Raw genomic sequence first — 17,306 nt, forward strand, 5'->3', positions numbered from 1 at the left:
GTTCATGTATTGTTGAAGAAAACTTTCCTTTTCATCTTGCACAGCTGCCTTTAATACTCTTCAGAAAGGCACTAAATTGAATTATAGAAATATTTTCCTTGTTTTGTCATGGGGAAAAGTCTCGTGATGAAGAATGGATTACTGCTGGATTAAGTTGGACACACTGATAAGCGGTAGCCTGTGAAATGAAGTGCGTTATGGATGATGATATATTGCTGGCTGTAGAGGGTTTTGCAGCGGCTGTGGGGTAGAACTGTGTTGTTTTTTCCTTCCTACACAGATTCTTCCAAAACAAAAAATACCGACCAGTACACATGGGAATCTTTTACTGGTGTGGTCCTCTCCGAGACGAATACATTTCATTGCGAACTCAGACGTTATGCAATTCATGATTATAAAACAGGCAGGACCATCTTTGAGTAAACATGAGTGAAAGCCATGACTACAGGAGGGAATGTACATGCACTGCCCTCTCTCCCTCTCTCTCTCCATGTGTTTCTTTCTATCTGAAATGTCTTTATTGGCATGACCATATTGCACAACCCAGTCTCACGGCATTTCGTGTTCACCAACACGATTTTTAATCTATTGATTCGTGTTCACCAACACGATTTGCCCCTTTTTTGCGTGTTGCACAGCACGATTTTAAAAGCAATGTATTTCTACTGCCTGCAGCACGTCTTTTTCTCCGGTCGGGTCGAGGAAGACCGGAAGCTGTGTGGTTCATAAAAACATGTTCTTACTCAATATCAAGACACAGTTATTGCTTTTATTTGAAATCGTATAATTTCGGACTTTTGTTGCCGTCTGTGAGGAAAATAAATGGGGCTCAGAGCCTCAGAATACGGAAATCTGTATTTTTAAATATTTTTTTCCTTCTAATTCGATATTCTTTTCAAAATAACATTATTATTATTTTTATTTTGAAATTCAGTTCCTGACGGACGCCAAAAAAAAACGAGATTATGGAATTAAACCAATAAATAAAAGCAAGGATAATTGTGTGTTATTGGTGAGTAAATAACAGTGTGTTATTTTGAAAAGAATAACAAATTAGAAGGAAAAAAAGATTTAAAAAATACAGATTTCAGTATCCTGAGGCTCTGAGCCCCATTTATTTTCCTCACAGACAGCAACAAAAGTCCAAAATTATACGATTTCAAATAAAAGCAATAACTGTGGCTTGATATTGAGTAAGAACATGTTTTTATGAACCACACAGCTTCCGGTCTTCCTCGACCCGACCAGAGAAAAAGACGTGCTGCAGGCAGTAGAAATACATTGCTTTTAAAATCGTGCTATGCAACACGAAAAAAAGGGGCAAATCGTGTTGGTGAACACGAATCAATAGATTAAAAATCGTGTTGGTGAACACGAAATGCCGTGAGACTGGGTTGTATTGCAACACAGTTGAACATTGTACAAAATGTTATAGCAGTGTTTTTCTTTCGGTCCATCTCACAATCTTTCTCTGTATTAACCATGTGCCACTACCATGCAGTATTGATAAAATGTCATGCATGCATATGAGTAATGGATAGTAGCACATTATTCCCACCAACTCCTGCTGTCACGCCCTGTGCAGTGAAGACATTTCCTGTGTAGCTGCAGCAGCGACTGGTGTGTATCTATTGATATTGTATCCCAACCTCTCTGCCAGTAACAACAGCTCTATGTCTGTGTTTGATCATTAACAGAATATTCTCCAGAGGACTTGTTGAAACCATACTGTTTTGTTATCTTTGGCCACAAGTTTTATAAGTTGGAAGGACTGTGTGTTGAACAACAATGTAGGCTGATAATGAGGCGAACTACACATAGCACTGGCAAGACCCTTTGACTTTGATAAAAACATGTTTGACTCCCCATAAAGCGAGTCAAACTCAGTATCGGCCAATATCACACTTAACAATTGATTTCCTGGTGCTCCTATATGAATGCACTTTTAGCTACAACAAGTGAGAGCATTATATTTTGTATTTTGTATTGATGGAACCTTTATTATCAATATTGTGATTGTATTGTCAAACTAATAAATAATTTGTATATATTTGGAAAACAACAATACAAACAGTTGGTTAAGTTGTAGCAAATGATACAATACACAATATTCAACATATAACTAGTGTAAAAATAAAACTTTTTTAGTGAAAAGATATCTGCAAATACTTAACACATAAACAAATAAGTGAGCATGATACATTTACTGATATTAAAAAGTGTTCAGACGGATGAAATGTGCAGCTTCACGAGTGCTCCTTCTGCAGCTGCAGCGATGTGTTCTTTGCTGCCTGTGGAAAGAGTAAAATAAGAATGAAAAAGATGGATGTGCACTGCAGTAATATTTAAAACTGTGGCTGACACAGGCATTTGTGTAAGACGTTAATCATGATCCAGCTCCCGCCGTTTAACTCTCAGAAACCCTTTGAGGTAGGTGATACTCACATTATTGTTGCTCCATCTCTATGTCCTGATGGTCTCTGCTTCAATCCAGATGACAAAGGAATGCATAAGGATTAGTGCAAAAAAAAGACAGATGAGTTTTAATTCCAATGTTAATTGTGTTCTTACCTTGAATTTGTATACGATCTTGATCTGTGAGGGTTGTGAGTTCTCTGTTTCGGGAAAGAAAATACTTTATTAAATAATTCCAATTTCAAGGACAAATGATGAGTTACTTTAGAGCCATTCACAGAGTAACATTTGTTTTATATTGAAATAGGTTAACCATTTGCAAACAATACTCCTTAGTTCAGTGTGATGCAAGTGATTGATAGAGTAATGGGTCAAAATGATTAAGAGAATATAAAACAATATTATACATAAAATGACAGGGCAGTGAAAGGTTGTTCTGTGTGATGTAAAACCATTTCCATGGGTTATTCAATATTATTTTACCACCGTGGGTGGAAACGTGTTATTATTGAAATCCACTGCTGTAATTCAAAGCTGCTACACAGGATCGCATCTCCTTAACGGTGTAAACTAACATTGTTTTATCACCAGCTTTCAAATGTACAGTAGCTGAGTGTTTCACAGTCAAAATAAGTTTTGAGCATCACTTCAAATTCTTGGCAAGGAGATGTTTGCTTAACCCCCTACACAGGGCCGTCCTTGGCCAACATGAGGCCCCACGCAAAGTTCTATGATGAGGCCCTCTGTTCCGCGAGCGTTGACAGGGACGGGGTGCTAGTGAAGCCTCGCAGCGGCGAAACCGTGCCGCGCCACACTAATTGCGCCGCATAGGCAAGGCAAGGCAAGTTTATTTATATAGCACTTTTCAACACAAGGCAATTCAAAGTGCTTTACAAAAAATGAAAGACATTAAGAAAATGGCATTTAAAATCAGTCATTAAAAAGAAAAGCTAATAAAATAAACATTAAAAGAAAAAATACATGGATAAACATTAAAAGAAAAATACATGGATAAAAGTTACAGTGCAGTCTAAGATATGAATAGTTCAATTAAAAGCAGCGACAAAAAGAAAAGTCTTCAGCCTGGATTTAAAAGTAGTCAGAGTTGCAGCGGACCTGCAGGTTTCTGGGAGTTTGTTCCAGATATTTGGAGCATAATAACTGAACGCTGCTTTACCATGTCTGACTCTGGGGACAGAAAGCTGACCAGTCCCTGAAGACCTGAGAGATCTGGATGGTTCATAATTTAGCAGGATATCAGAAATGTATTTTGGGCCTAAACCATTCAAAGCTTTATAAACCAGCAGCAGTATTTTGAAATCTATTCTTTGACACACAGGAAGCCAGTGTAAAGACTTCAGAACAGGAGTGATGTGATCCACTTTCTTAATGTTAGTGAGGACTCGAGCAGCGGCGTTCTGAATCAGCTGCAGCTTCCTAATAGATTTTTTAGTGAGACCTGTGAAGACACCATTGCAGTAGTCGAGTCTACTGAAGATAAAAGCATGGACAAGTTTTTCCAAATCCTGCTGTGACATTAGTCTTTTAATCCTAGATATATTCTTTAGGTGAGAGTAGTACTGATACTGGGGGGTTAGTTAGTCTGTCGACGGTAGCAAACAAGGCACGTGCGTTGTTTTTGGTAATGATGTCAGAGAAGAACGATTGTCGTGCGTTTTTCAATTCCAAATTATAAAGGCCAAGTCTCTCTTTATAGATTTCAAAGTGAACCTGGAGATTTGTTTTTCGCCACCTGCGTTCAGCTTTTCGACATTCTCTTTTTTCTGTTTTCACGCTCATGGCCTTTCTCCATGGAGATATTTTCTTGCCAGACACTTCCTTTACCTTAGTTGGAGCAATGGCATCTATAAAATGTAAACATTTTGAATTAAAATGATCTACTAGCTCATTTACTGAGATGTTAGCAGGGGCAAGTGTGGAAGAAAAATTCTGAGTAAACATTTCCCTAGTATTTTCAGTTAAATATCGCTTTGTGGTTACCTCTTTTTGAACATTTTTGTGAACAGAAATATAGCTCTCAAAGAAAACACAGGAATGGTCAGAGAGTGCAACATCAGTCACCACAACCTTAGAGATATTCAGACCCTTTGAGATAATTAAGTCCAGAGTTTGCCCCTTATTGTGCGTGGGCTCCGTCACATGCTGAGTCAGTCCATAGCTATCAAGAACACAAAACAGTTCTTTAGCCCCTCTGTCCTGGGGGTTGTCAACATGGATGTTCAAATCACCAACAATGACTAGACGGTAAAAGTCAATACACACTATAGACAGCAGTTCAGTAAAGTCATCAAAAAAGCTTGCACAGTATTTGGGTGGTCTATAGATATTTAGGAACAGAGCTCGAGAGGAGCATTTCAGCTGAAGGGCCACATATTCAAAAGAATCAAAGTTCCCATAAGATGTCTTCCTGCATTGAAGGGAATCATTGAACAGAGTAGCAACTCCACCCCCTTTCTTATGCATTCTTTCCTGACTCATAAAACTAAAGTTGGGAGGGGTTGATTCGATAAGAACAGCTGCACTGTTATTTTGTTCAATCCAAGTTTCTGTTAAAAACATAAAATCGAGATTGTGCTCAGTGATAAAATCATTGATTAAAAATGTTTTTCCTGCCAAAGACCTGACATTTAATAAAGCTAGTTTACTGTAAGTTTGTTAAACACACTATCAGTCATGTTTTTTGCAACAAGCTGTGGCTGACATGGAATCACTGCTAAATTAGATAAACTCACACAAACGTTTGAGCGCTTCCTGTATCAAAGATGATTCACCGCTCTTAATCTATTACCTATCAACACAGATATCGGCAAAGCTATAGGCAGGCAGGGCCCCGGCATGTCCAGGAAAGAGTTGAGAGTGCCATACGCCCTTGAGCCTGGACCCAGCACATATCAGTAAGAGTTTGTTGCATTTTGTACACACACATCCTTATCAGGCTTCAGAGACTGCAGATGCTTTCTTGAAGGGAGGGGAGGTGGTTGACGTAGGCACGGTGATGGAGACGGGGGAGATGGTGCGGGGGTAGAGGACATGCTGCCAGGGGGGGGGAGGTGGTTGACGTAGGCACGGTGATGAAGACGGGGGAGATGGTGCGCGTCTCTGCGGTGATTTTGGTGGCCGTCGTTGAGGAGCGGGGGTAAAGGACATGCTGCCAGCCCTGCGTATCGCCTTAGTTTGGTTATTGAACTCCAGGAAGGAATCAGTGCCAACCCTCTGTATCTCCTTCATGTGTTCAACGAACTCCAGGAGGGTGGGCGAGGGTGAAAGGGTGAACGGAGTATCCTCAAAGGCGTTGACAGGGGGGGGGGGGGGGGGGGGGGGGGTGACGGGCAGTGGAGACTCCTCCATGTGTCTCGTAGGTCTCCCATAATCAGAACATTCCTCAGGCGGGTGCAGTGATAATTCTTCAGGGTTTTCTGCGCGATGTGTTGTGTATAAGCCATAGTTGCGCCACATTTTCGGCTCAGTTGAGGCCCCCTACGCAAGGTGCAGTCTGCATGATCGGCCTGTAGGGAGGGGCGGCCCTGCCTGTAGGCAAAGCAAATATACATAGTTCCTTATATCAAACGGTGGGGTGCTAAACCAAAGTGGGTCATGGCATGGGTCACTTTCATGACGATCCTTGACGAAATAGTGATGACAATTCCAGGTGTTTTAAAATATACGCTTTGTTAGTCTCCAAGTGTTAAAACATGCCATATGTTTGGCTCCTGTGTGGATATTCCTGCAGCTATAGGCTTGCTTCCAGTAAAGCTTCGATTTGAACACTCCCACATTGCCTGAAGGTGTGGAGGTGGACAGGGCTAGCATGTATCATAGAAGGTTTACAATTCACAGCCAAGTTTCACTGATAAACTTTCTCACAAAGCTCATGTTGTGTCCACATTTACAATACAGCCTCATCTGAACATCTGCTTTAGCACTCATTAGTTCCACTTAATGGACGACTAGCACATATTCTTGGAAAACACAGATGGCCATCGGCAAACGAAAATAATTACACAGTTAATTCTGAGAATCTTAACACTATAGCTGCATGTAAGACACCATTAAAACAAGTTTACGAGCATCTGTCCTAATTTGACCTTTGGAAAACAAATACAGCAACTGGAACATGTAAGAAACTGCAAGTTTCACTCACAATCTTGACATAAATGTATCTGTGGCATAGTGATCTGTCATTTCCAATGTTATCAACTTCCTCATGTGTAAGCCATTGCATCCATCTGTTGTCACATATTCTCATTGAGCACACAGATGATGTTAATTAAAGTCAGAGTGGGGGCAGTGCTTAAAGTTTAGGAAGTTGGCATGTACCGACTCCGTGAAAACAAAAAGCAGCTCAGACAAGAAATAAGACAAAAAATAATAGCAGTATTTACTAGCAGTAAATAATAATAATAATAATAATACATCAGCACTTTATTGCAATCACTCTCTGTGAATGTTTATACACTGCGGCATCCCTCATTCTCTGCCGCCTGTAATATGCCACTTAATTGAAGTCACTTAAATAAGGATATTGGCAATACATTCTTCAAATGACAGTCAACCCTTCCTGGTCTTTCAAGCCTGGCAATTCAAGGATTAATTGGATTGCACTCTGGACAAAAGGATCAGTTCACGATGGGAATATCTCTTCCCCCTTCCTTATTTGAATGAATCAACTGCAGCATTTTCTGTGGTCTTTGGTGTCCAAAACAAAGCATTTCACCAATGTCCCATAATGCAGGCCTACGTGGTGCACATTAAGTTGTATGTCTATCGAATACTGCTTAGTGTTTCAATGCTTCCTAAAGATCTAGATGTGTAGGATTTCAGCTATAATCAAAACCCATGTTTGAGAAACAAGCTTCTGACTAAAAATGGAGTCATTTGTTTTCCATTAACTCACCACTGTGAAGCTCTAATGTGATTTCATTCTGAGAGTCCCTGATGTATGCTTCCCTCAGTTCTGGTGTAATGTAATTTAACTTTGGACTAAACTAAATTGTGCGTGTTCTTGCAAGGCAAGGCAAGTTTATTTATATAGCACTTTTCTGTACGCGACAATTCAAAGTGCTTTACAAAACAAATTAAAAGACTTTTAGGAATAAATACAGTAAAAACACATTATATAATGGAGTTTTACAACAGGCATTACAAAGCAAAGATAATAAAATAAAAATAAACACCACAGGTATACAATACATGTTTAAAAGACATACTGTAGTTCGAATAGCAAGTACTAAAGTTATGTCCCACATACCAACGTATTCATCACATGCATTTTAGGTATCGGCAATATTCCTGCAATATCAGTTCTATGGACTAAGAATCAGAGTTAGTCCCAAAGCACTTCACTTGGTTGCCAAATGTTTACTAAATATATATCTGGATGAGATGTAGAGTCCAAATTCTCGACCACAAAGATCAATAAAATGGAAATGAAGGATGTGAAGTCAAATGTAGCTCATCTAACTTTCCAAAGTAAAAAGAACACAAACATAGAGCAACTCTGTCTACCTTTACCAAATACTTCTTGCTAATTTCAAAAGAAAACCAATCCCGGAATGTCGATAAAAACACTGCACTTTTCACAAGCACTTCAATCTAGCTGGTACTGTTTAAGGGCTTTTACTGAATTGCAATTGCTGAAATATTCAACTGACGACGACGAATAATTGCATATAGGAGAAAGTGTCACGGTGTGTGAAGCAGGTAGGACCCAAATGCAGATCAAAGTGAGAATTCCTTTATTTCAGGGCTAGGTGCTAAACAAAGACAAAACAGAACACTCACCGCCGAACTAGTCATGACACAAGACGAACCGACAGACAGACAGAAAAACCAGAACTTAAATACACACAAGACTAATCACAGAAACAAGACACAGGTGAGGAGGGAGGAGAAAACACAGGGACACCAGGTGAACACAATCGGGTAAATTAGACACACCAGGGAAACTAACGACCGGGAACCACAGACAGATTTAAACAAGACACAACGCAGACAGAAACAGGCAAGACAGGAAGTGAAGACCTTTCAACATAAAACAAGACAAGATAAGACAACATAAAGACAGCTCGTGACAGTACCCCCTCCTCAAGGGACGGATCCCAGACGTCCCAAAAAAAACCCACAAAAGTCCAAAACCTCAAGCAGGGTGGGTGGAGGGGGTCCGGAGGAGGGACGTATCACTAGACCACCAGGGTGGGTGGAGGGGGTCAGGAGGACGGGACTGAGCTGACCGCCCAGAGGCACAGCAGAGGACCAGGAAGGGATCTCGGGCGGACGGCCCGGGGGCAAGGCAGAGTTCAAAAAGGGGCATTCGGGCGGACGGCCCGGGGGCAAGGCAGAGTCTAAGGTGGGGGACTCGGGCGGCCGAGCATGAGGGCGAAGGCAGCGGCAGGAAGAGTCAGGGGGCCGAGCATGAGGGCGAGAACCGCGGCCGGAAGAGTCAGGGGGCCGGGCCCGAGGGCGAGGACCGCGGCAGGAAGAGTCAGGGGGCCGGGCTCGAGGGCGAAGACCGCGGCTCTCAGGGGGCCGGGCTCGAGGGCGAAGACTGCGGCTCTCAGAGGGCCGGGCTCTCAGAGGGCCGGGCTCTCAGAGGGCCGGGCTCTCAGAGGGCCGGGCTCTCAGAGGGCGAAGACCAGACAGCTCCGGAGGCCGGGCAGGAAGGCGCTGACGGGACAGTGCCGGAGGCCGGGCAGAACCCGGTGTCGGAGCTGGTGGGACAGGCCTCGGCAGGATCCCCCACGGAAGAGGACCAGGACACAGGATTTGCAGGACCCCCGGCAGGAGAGCAGTCGGCGGGGCCTCCAACGGCACAGGACATAGGATTGGCAGGACCCCCGGCAGGAGAGTAGACGGCGGGACCTCCAATGAGACAGGACAAAGGGTTGGCAGGACCCCCGGCAGGAGAGTAGTCGGCGGGGCCTCCAACAGCACAGGACAAAGGGTTGGCAGGACCCCCGGCAGGAGAGTAGTCGGTGGGACCTCCAACGAGACAGGACAAGGAGCTGGCAGGAGAGTAGACGGCGGGACCTCCAAGGGGACAGGACAAAGGGTTGGCAGGACCCCCGGCAGGAGAGTAGTCGGCGGGGCCTCCAACGGCACAGGACAAAGGGTTGGCAGGACCCCCGGCAGGAGAGTAGACGGCAGGACCTCCAACGAGACAGGACAAAGGGTTGGCAGGAGCCCCGGCAGGAGAGTAGTTGGCGGGACCTCCAACGAGACAGGACAAGGAGCTGGCAGGACCCCCGGCAGGAGAGTAGACGGCGGGACCTCCAACGGGACAGACATACGATTGGTAGGACCCCCGGCAGAGGAGTAGTCGACGGGGCCTCCAACGGGACAGGACATGGAGTTGGCAGGACCCCCAGCGGAACCTCCAACGGACCAGGACATTGGGTAGGGACTTGAGACGTGACTCGAGAGGGGACTCGAGAGGAGACTCGAGAGGGGAACCAAGGGGGAACTCGAGACGTGACTCGAGAGGGGACTCGAGAGGAGACTCGAGAGGGGAACCAAGGGGGAACTCGAGACGTGACTCGAGAGGGGACTCGAGAGGAGACTCGAGAGGAGACTTGAGAGGGGAACCAAGGGGGAACTCGAGAGGGGACTCGAGAGGAGACTCGAGAGGGGAACTAGAGGAGGGACTAGAGGAGGAACTAGAGAAGGGAACTCGAGAGGGGACTCGCGAGGGGAACTAGAGAGGGGACTCGAGGAGGGACTAGAGAGGGGACTAAAGGAGGGACTAGAGGAGGGAACTCGAGAGGGGACTCGAGAGGGGACTCTGGTAGGGACTCGAGAGGGGACCTGAGAGGAGACTTGAGAGGGGACTCGAGAAGGGATTTGAGAGGAGACTGGAGAGGGGACCTGAGAGGGAACTCGAGAGGGGACCCGAGAGGGAACTCGAGAGGGGACCCGAGAGGGAACTCGAGAGGGGACTGGAGAGGGGACTTGGGTAGGAATTGGAGAGGGGACTCGGGTAGGAACTGGAGAGGGGACTCGGGTAGGAACTGGAGAGGGGACTTGAGAGGGAACTTGTGTCGGTCGGTACGCCGACAGGACACGGGGAGCTGGCGTCGTCTGGGGAGCCAGCAGGAGACGAGGTGCTGGAGTCGGCTGGTACACCGACAAGACTCGGGGAGCTGGCGTCGGCTGGGGAGCCAGCAGGAGACGAGGTACTGGAGTCGGCCGGTACGCCGACAAGACTCGGGGAGCTGGCGTCGGCTGGGGAGCCAGCAGAAGACGAGGTGCTGGAGTCGGCCTATACGCCGACAAGACTCGGGGAGCTGGCGTCGGCTGGGGAGCCAGCCCTGTAGCCGAAACTGGAGTCGAGCCCATGGCTTCCGGGGCCGGTACTGAAGCCGGAACCATGGCTGCTAGGGCCGGAACCATGGCTGCGGGGGCCGGAATTGAAGCCAGAATCATGGCTGTAAGGTTCGGTTCTGGAGCCGGAAACATGGCTGTAAGGTCCGGTTCTGGAGCCGGAAACATGGCTGTAAGGTCCGGTTCTGGAGCCGGAAACATGGCTGAATGGGCCGGCTCTGGAGCCGGAATTGAAGCCAGAATCATGGCTGCTGGGTCCGGCGCGGAAGCCTGGACCCTGGCTGTGTAAGCCAGGTAATCCAGTATGGACGCAAAGCTGCGTGGGCCGGTACTGGAGCATGGAGGCATGGCTGCTGGGTCCGGCACTGGAGCCGGAACCATGGCTGTTGGGGCCTGTACTGGAGCCGGAACCATGGCTGTTGGGGCCTGTACTGGAGCCGGAACCATGGCTGCTGGGGCTCGGGCTGCTAGCCTGGCCTTGCGACGACTCCTCTTAGCAGCCTCCTGAATATTCCGTGGACCTCCATAAGCCAGACGAGTTCCGGAATACAACTCCTGGACAGGAGCAGGAACTGGGGCAGAAGCACGGGTTGACTTCAGGCGGAACCCACCAAGGCGTATGGTGCCAGGTTGGGAATTGGGGAACATGGAGTTAGCATGCCTGGGGCTAGCAGGCCGGGAATCACATGTTTCAAGGAAGTCCAAAATCCAGTCAGGTAAGAACTCCACAAAACATAGTTTCTCTGCTGCCAACCGGTGCGCCTCTACCAGAGCGGCCCTCTTCTGCCGAACACTGGACGCTCCCTTCCACCAATCGAAGCAGCAAGCCAGATAGAAGGTTAAATGCTGTAATTCAACCTCCCATGGATCATCTGCTGGGTCCATTTTGTGGTCGGTTCGTTCTGTCATGGTGTGTGAAGCAGGTAGGACCCAAATGCAGATCAAAGTGAGAATTCCTTTATTTCAAGGCTAGGTGCTAAACAAAGACAAAACAGAACACTCACCGACGAACTAGTCATGACACAAGACGAACCGACAAAGACAGACAGAAAACCAGAACTTAAATACACACAAGACTAATCACACAAACAAGACACAGGTGAGGAGGGAGGAGAAAACACAGGGACACCAGGTGAACACAATCGGGTAAATTAGACACACCAGGGAAACTAACGACCGGGAACCACAGACAGATTTAAACAAGACACAACGCAGACAGAAACAGGCAAGACAAGAAGTGAAGACCTTTCAACATAAAACATGAAACAAGACAAGACAAAACAACATAAAGACAGATCGTGACAGAAAGAGCATGAAAGAGTGATTCTGATATCTGAGTGAGTCAAGCCTCCACTTTGTTATACTTAGTTTTTTACCAGCGAGGGGACGGCTCAGATGGTAAAGACAAGATTATTCCCAGATTTCCCAAAGATTTGACGACGTTTTGGTTGGTTAGGACCTTGTTTAGCGTTGACGAAGAATACCCCAGACTTTATAGACACTTCTATAAAGAATGCCACGTTGACAAAGAGATGTTTCTGATTTTTTCTTATGTTTAACCCACAAACAGGCTTATAAACATATTATTGCTTTCCAGGGATCGCTTTTCCACCAGGATTTACCTGCAGCTTGTCCGTTTCATTTAATGGCTGCTGAGCTTTTGTGTGTGTTCCTGATTTTGGTAGGGCATACAATCATTGTGGGTGTTGTAGTATTCATTTTGTCAAAGGATTTAGAATTGTTTTAATACTAAAGTATGTACCTGCTTAATGAAGACGTACACGTAGAATCTGAGCCTCAGCCCGTTAAAAACACTGATGAAATAAAACAATAGGATATACAAGCTAATGGTGCCATATTGTCCAAAATAAGACAACAATAAATGAATGCATTCAATTGCTTTTGCAGACTTTTGTGCAAATAAGACTTCTGCTATCACCAGTTGGTCCAGTCTCTACCATTTGTTGTTATGCTCAGTATTTTCTGTGAGGGAGAATTGGTACTTCTGCAAGAGGGAGTGCCAAGAGGGCACAGGCAGACTGCCAAGGCCTCTTTAAAGCAATATGATCAGAATGCATGGTACATTAAATCAGGAAATGCACAATTTAGAAATCAATCAAAACAGAAGGGCTGGTACCTTTTTGGTGATGAGACAATAGAGAGTGAGTATGAACAGCAGTCCTCCGCAGATAGAGACGATGATGAAGCCAAGCTTGTACAGGTCTTTGTCTGCTCTTCTCGGTGAGGCCTTCACCGAGATCCTACCATAACTTTCTGTAGAAAAAGACATGTATTTTATGATCTCACCTCCTCATCATTCATCACAGCATGTTAGCAGAAGAGATTCCCACCTGTAAAATATTCTGTAGGTGACTCTGTGTATAGCGTTGTGGTAGAGTCAAACATTTCTGTGTATTCATGCTGGCATCTCCAGTCTACTGGTGCATCGCTCGTTGTCACCAGTTCCCAATAAACAGACAGCACCTCTGCAGCCTTCTGCAGAGCCTCTGAAGTAGACCCTCTGTAGAGCATCTCAAAACTCTCTGGCTTATCCTGCGGCACATACCGAGAAAAATACTTTAAATGTTTTTACAAGTATTGCAGATTTATCTCCTGGCGCTGGGCAGTTTCTCACATCACATATATCTTCTACATGTTTTATATTATAGAACATCTAACCCTTCAGTCCTAAACAGGGTGCACACACAGGAACACACACTCACCTCAATCTCCTCATTAATCTGAGGCACACATTTCTGAGAGTAGATGTTGAGGATGAGCGCTCTCAGGGACTGAACATAGCCATCATTGACTGAACCCCTACTGTATTTGAAGTGGGTGGTGAGGAGCTCAAAGATCCAGGGTAAAGCAGCTTTTACAAAGCAACATTTACTCTGTGGGAAATCAGAAAAACGAGGTAATAAACATGAACATGAATTTTAATGGAAAAGTTGGATAGTTGAAAGGTGAATCACAGGAATTGGAAGGAAAACAGTGCCATAAAACAAATGTTACCTTACCAAACTTCTCTGTTCTATGAATGTGTAGGATATTGTGCATCCACTTCTCAACTGGTTATCCATCTGCAGGAACAAAAACAGGTAGATCTCAGCCCAGTTCAAGTAGAGCCACATTGTTTCTGATGCTGGTTCAACCAATGTGTTTCTCATAGTTTTAAACACCTACCAGATGCCTGACTGTCAGCAGGTGTTCCCTCGTAATCGAGTGTCTGCATGGACCAGGGACTTCAGCCATAGTCAGAGGGAAGCTCAGGAAGATCAGTACACACAGACACTTTACCTGCAACCAAGACAACCAATTAATTATCTTATGGCGCGTTTCCACTGCAGGCCTCGCTCGGCCTCGCTCGGTTTGGTTAGGCCTTATTAGGCCCGGCTCACTTTAATGCTGTGTTTCCATTACAGTTTAGGAACTGGGGCAGTTACTATAGTAACGCAGTGTAGGCGGAGCCGTGACGTCATCTTCAATGAGAGCCCCAGAAAAACAACACAGCCGTTAGCTCTTAGCACTCGGAGCTCACAGCTCTTCATATCTGTTCAGAAACTTGACAAAAGTTAAACAAGTACAAACCACAGACTGCCTGTGTCATGGCGAATACAGTCGCTGGTTTATTTATGTCTGTATAGGCCGTTGTTGTGAGTGTGGACGGCCGGAGCATATATAACGTTAGCTTAGCCAAGCTACATTTAGAAAACACGCATTTTAAAAGGGTTTTTCGCCTGCCGTTTGTCTGCAGACTTGTCAAAGCATTAATTCATGGTTTTTACTAACCGGTATCAGTATGTTGTTACTTCGGCATCATTTTGAAACGTGTATTACAATTAATTCACGGTCAAATATGTTCATCTTGTTGTAGTTGTAGCCCCCTTGCCAGCGATTCTCTCTCTAGTTTAGCATACTCAGCCCGACTCAGCCTGGTTGTTCCTGGTCCTAGAACCACGATTTAGTCGGGCCAGAAAAAAGGTGAAAAAGTAGCCCCGGGCCAAAACTAGGCCAAGTGGAAACGCAACCAAAAACGGGCCCCGCACGGCTCGGCACGCTTAAAGCGAGCTACCCGCTGCAGTGGAAACGCGCCATTAATGTCAATCACATACTATCTTCCCTTTGAGGGGTTGGCTGACACACACTTTGAAATTCACTCAGCTGGAAAGTATATACATTCAAATGAAAATTACTCAACAAACATTTGTCAAGTAGATTATGCATGCTGACATTGAAAAAGGAGGAATGTTCTCAACCAACAGTTCAAACATGGCAATTAGAGCCAATGAGACATCCTGACCTTAACCATTTCAATATGAGTGCACTGCACATGGTAGTCTCTCTCTGATTCAGTTTCCCTCCCAAACCATGATGATTGCTTTTCTCAAACAGCTGTCTTGTAAATGATTTTACAAGCAAACCTAAATTGAATTGACCCCTAGTGGTGCCAAAACACTTAAACAGTGAGCATCCAAGCAATGCCTGCCTTTCAATCCAAAATGTACTTAACAATGTGGAAAGTGCAAAAGAAAAGCTGCTCAGTTACAGTAACAACAACACTTTCTTTCCACGCCTGAACTTGGGTTAGGTTTCGGCAATACGAGCAGCGCCTCTTCATTGTAACGCTAACGGTGATGTTTAACTGTGAGTGACCTGAAAGGTAGTCTGTGTTAGATAAGTTTCAGTTATGGTCAAACAGTGCCCTCTACTCTTGGATGCTTAGCAGCACACTTCTCCTGGAGCTGAGGGTGCCTGCTACCAAGCACTTTTTGGCAGCTCGACCAGTAAAATGGTCTCCAGATGGATTTAATTATTTTACTGAGCATACCAAGCATGGTGACAAGAAAACGTTTCTCACACCGTTGGCAAAATGTCTGCAACAAAAGATATTCCTTGATAATAATCTCTCTGAATCGCTTTAGTGTAGCTTCTGCAATAAACAGTCAGGACAGATGCCAGGGGAGCACTAAATTAAACAACTTTTATATGTTGTTTGATCAACTTCTGCGACGTATTAGGAAACAAAAGACAATTCTTTAAAGGCTACAAGAGACGATAGGTTTCCCTTTCATTCTTTTTTTTGTTGGTTACTTATATAATGCTGAACCGTACACTTTTGTTTAGATGTGTAAATGATTCAACATAAACATTTAATAGTTTCTGCGATGATGACGTTTTGTGATTTTATGTTATAGTTTGCTACGAATACAAAATGAACTGAGCGTGCATGCAATTCAATCCATTGCCAGGACTCAAAGGAAAGCAAAATACATTGTGTGCCGTTATGGTTTTATACTATTACAGCCAATGAAAAATAATCTGGTAAAGTGGCATCTGAAAGAACACAAAATAGTGATTCTCGCAGGAAAATAAGATGCTATGTTTTAAACTGAAGGACTATCATGCCAATCTTTGTCTGTTATTGGAAACCCTATTGATGGTTAATGATAATTAAATCAATGTAATCTAATAAAACTATTAATGTGATTGGTATGAAGTAAATGCAGGACCACATGATGGAAATGTCACCTGTCACATGATTTGCTTTATCTATGCTGTTCATGATTATTATTGTATGTAGATCAGTAAATAAAGCAAAAACTTAATTCACAGACATGCACAAGCCTGCGCTATTCTCTCCCTGCATTGACTGTGCATGAATAATATGCTGCAGTGATTATAGAAAGGTTCTCACCTACCTTAACTTTGCTCTGAATCAGGGTTGACACAAGGATGGTCATCTGGTACGTGTTTGACAATGGAAAACACCAGACTCCTCTGTCACACACATTGAAGCAAAGAGATCCTTTTCATATATTCAGTTCCACTCCAGAGAAAATAATTTGCTGTAAAGTAAACTTGACACTTCGTCATGTGGCGATGTTCTTAAAGGCATCGCCTGATGTGCTCCTCCTAGGGTGAGTTCAAAACGAGACTAACTGTTGCAGTTGACATACAGCCGTTTTAAAGACCTCCCACCTCTCCTCTGTTCGACAAAATACAGGATCCTGGGCTGAAGTTGTTTCATGGTCAGTTGGTTTCTGGGTTGTAGGTTGATGGATAATGTATTTTTCTTGCAGCATGAGCCCACACCGTTTTTGGGAGCTTGAAGTGTGATAACATCTGTTCTTCATTCTAGAAACTCTGTCTCTTGAAGGCAATTTGCATTTAAAACACTGGTTCACATATGCACTCTCAGAATAACCGTTTTGATCTAGTGGATTCACTGCATTTATCTGACAGATGTAGTTACTTGTTACTTTATCACTTGAGGCTCCTGTCCAAAATTAAACCGGTTTTATCCTTTTTAGACTTTGAGCGTGTTATTCATGCCTTTGTTTCTACTCGTCTAGATTACTGTAATGAACTTTATGCCGGCCTAAACAAGTCCTCGCTGGCACACCTGCAGCTGTTATAAAACACTGCGGCTTGGCTGCTTACAGGAACACACAAGCATGAACACATCACACCTATTCTGGCTTCCCTCCACTGGCTTCCTGTCCATTTTAGAGTTCATTTTAAGATGTTATTGTTTGTTTTTAAATCGCTTA

General features: G+C 44.5%; 1 protein-coding gene across 4 annotated transcripts; it reads right to left on the bottom strand.

Annotated features, from left to right (window-relative positions):
* Nucleotides 1–2,123: 2,123 nt before the first annotated feature.
* Nucleotides 2,124–16,674, bottom strand: csf1b (colony stimulating factor 1b (macrophage)). Of its 4 annotated transcripts, none has more exons than XM_034207611.1 (9): nt 16,455–16,674; nt 13,939–14,052; nt 13,773–13,835; nt 13,476–13,646; nt 13,104–13,305; nt 12,890–13,026; nt 2,572–2,615; nt 2,446–2,480; nt 2,124–2,287 (listed from the first exon to the last, which is right to left on the bottom strand). In XM_034207611.1, exons 1-8 carry the CDS (start codon nt 16,494–16,496, stop codon nt 2,447–2,449), a joined length of 807 nt encoding a protein of 268 aa, XP_034063502.1. In that variant the 5' UTR covers nt 16,497–16,674; the 3' UTR covers nt 2,124–2,287; nt 2,446. The 4 variants fall into 4 exon arrangements, with proteins under 4 accessions (XP_034063502.1, XP_034063501.1, XP_034063500.1 ...); XM_034207610.1 differs by having other exon boundaries at nt 2,124–2,291; XM_034207609.1 differs by having other exon boundaries at nt 2,446–2,483.
* Between the last annotated feature and the right edge of the window lie 632 nt (nt 16,675–17,306).

This window comes from Gymnodraco acuticeps, unplaced genomic scaffold (genome assembly GCF_902827175.1).
Source record: "Gymnodraco acuticeps unplaced genomic scaffold, fGymAcu1.1, whole genome shotgun sequence".
In the NCBI taxonomy this organism is placed as follows: Eukaryota; Metazoa; Chordata; class Actinopteri; order Perciformes; family Bathydraconidae; genus Gymnodraco; species Gymnodraco acuticeps.

What these genes read in the sequence shown, in the direction of transcription:
- csf1b (XM_034207609.1), bottom strand. Translation starts at nt 16,496, where the DNA reads ATGACCATCCTTGTGTCAACCCTGATTCAGAGCAAAGTTAAG. An exon ending in TCATAGAACAGAGAAGTTTG is followed by an intron (nt 13,647 to 13,772) that starts GTAAGGTAACAT and finishes GATTTCCCACAG; the next exon opens with AGTAAATGTTGCTTTGTAAA. An exon ending in AGATCGTATACAAATTCAAG is followed by an intron (nt 2,484 to 2,571) that starts GTAAGAACACAA and finishes TCTGGATTGAAG; the next exon opens with CAGAGACCATCAGGACATAG.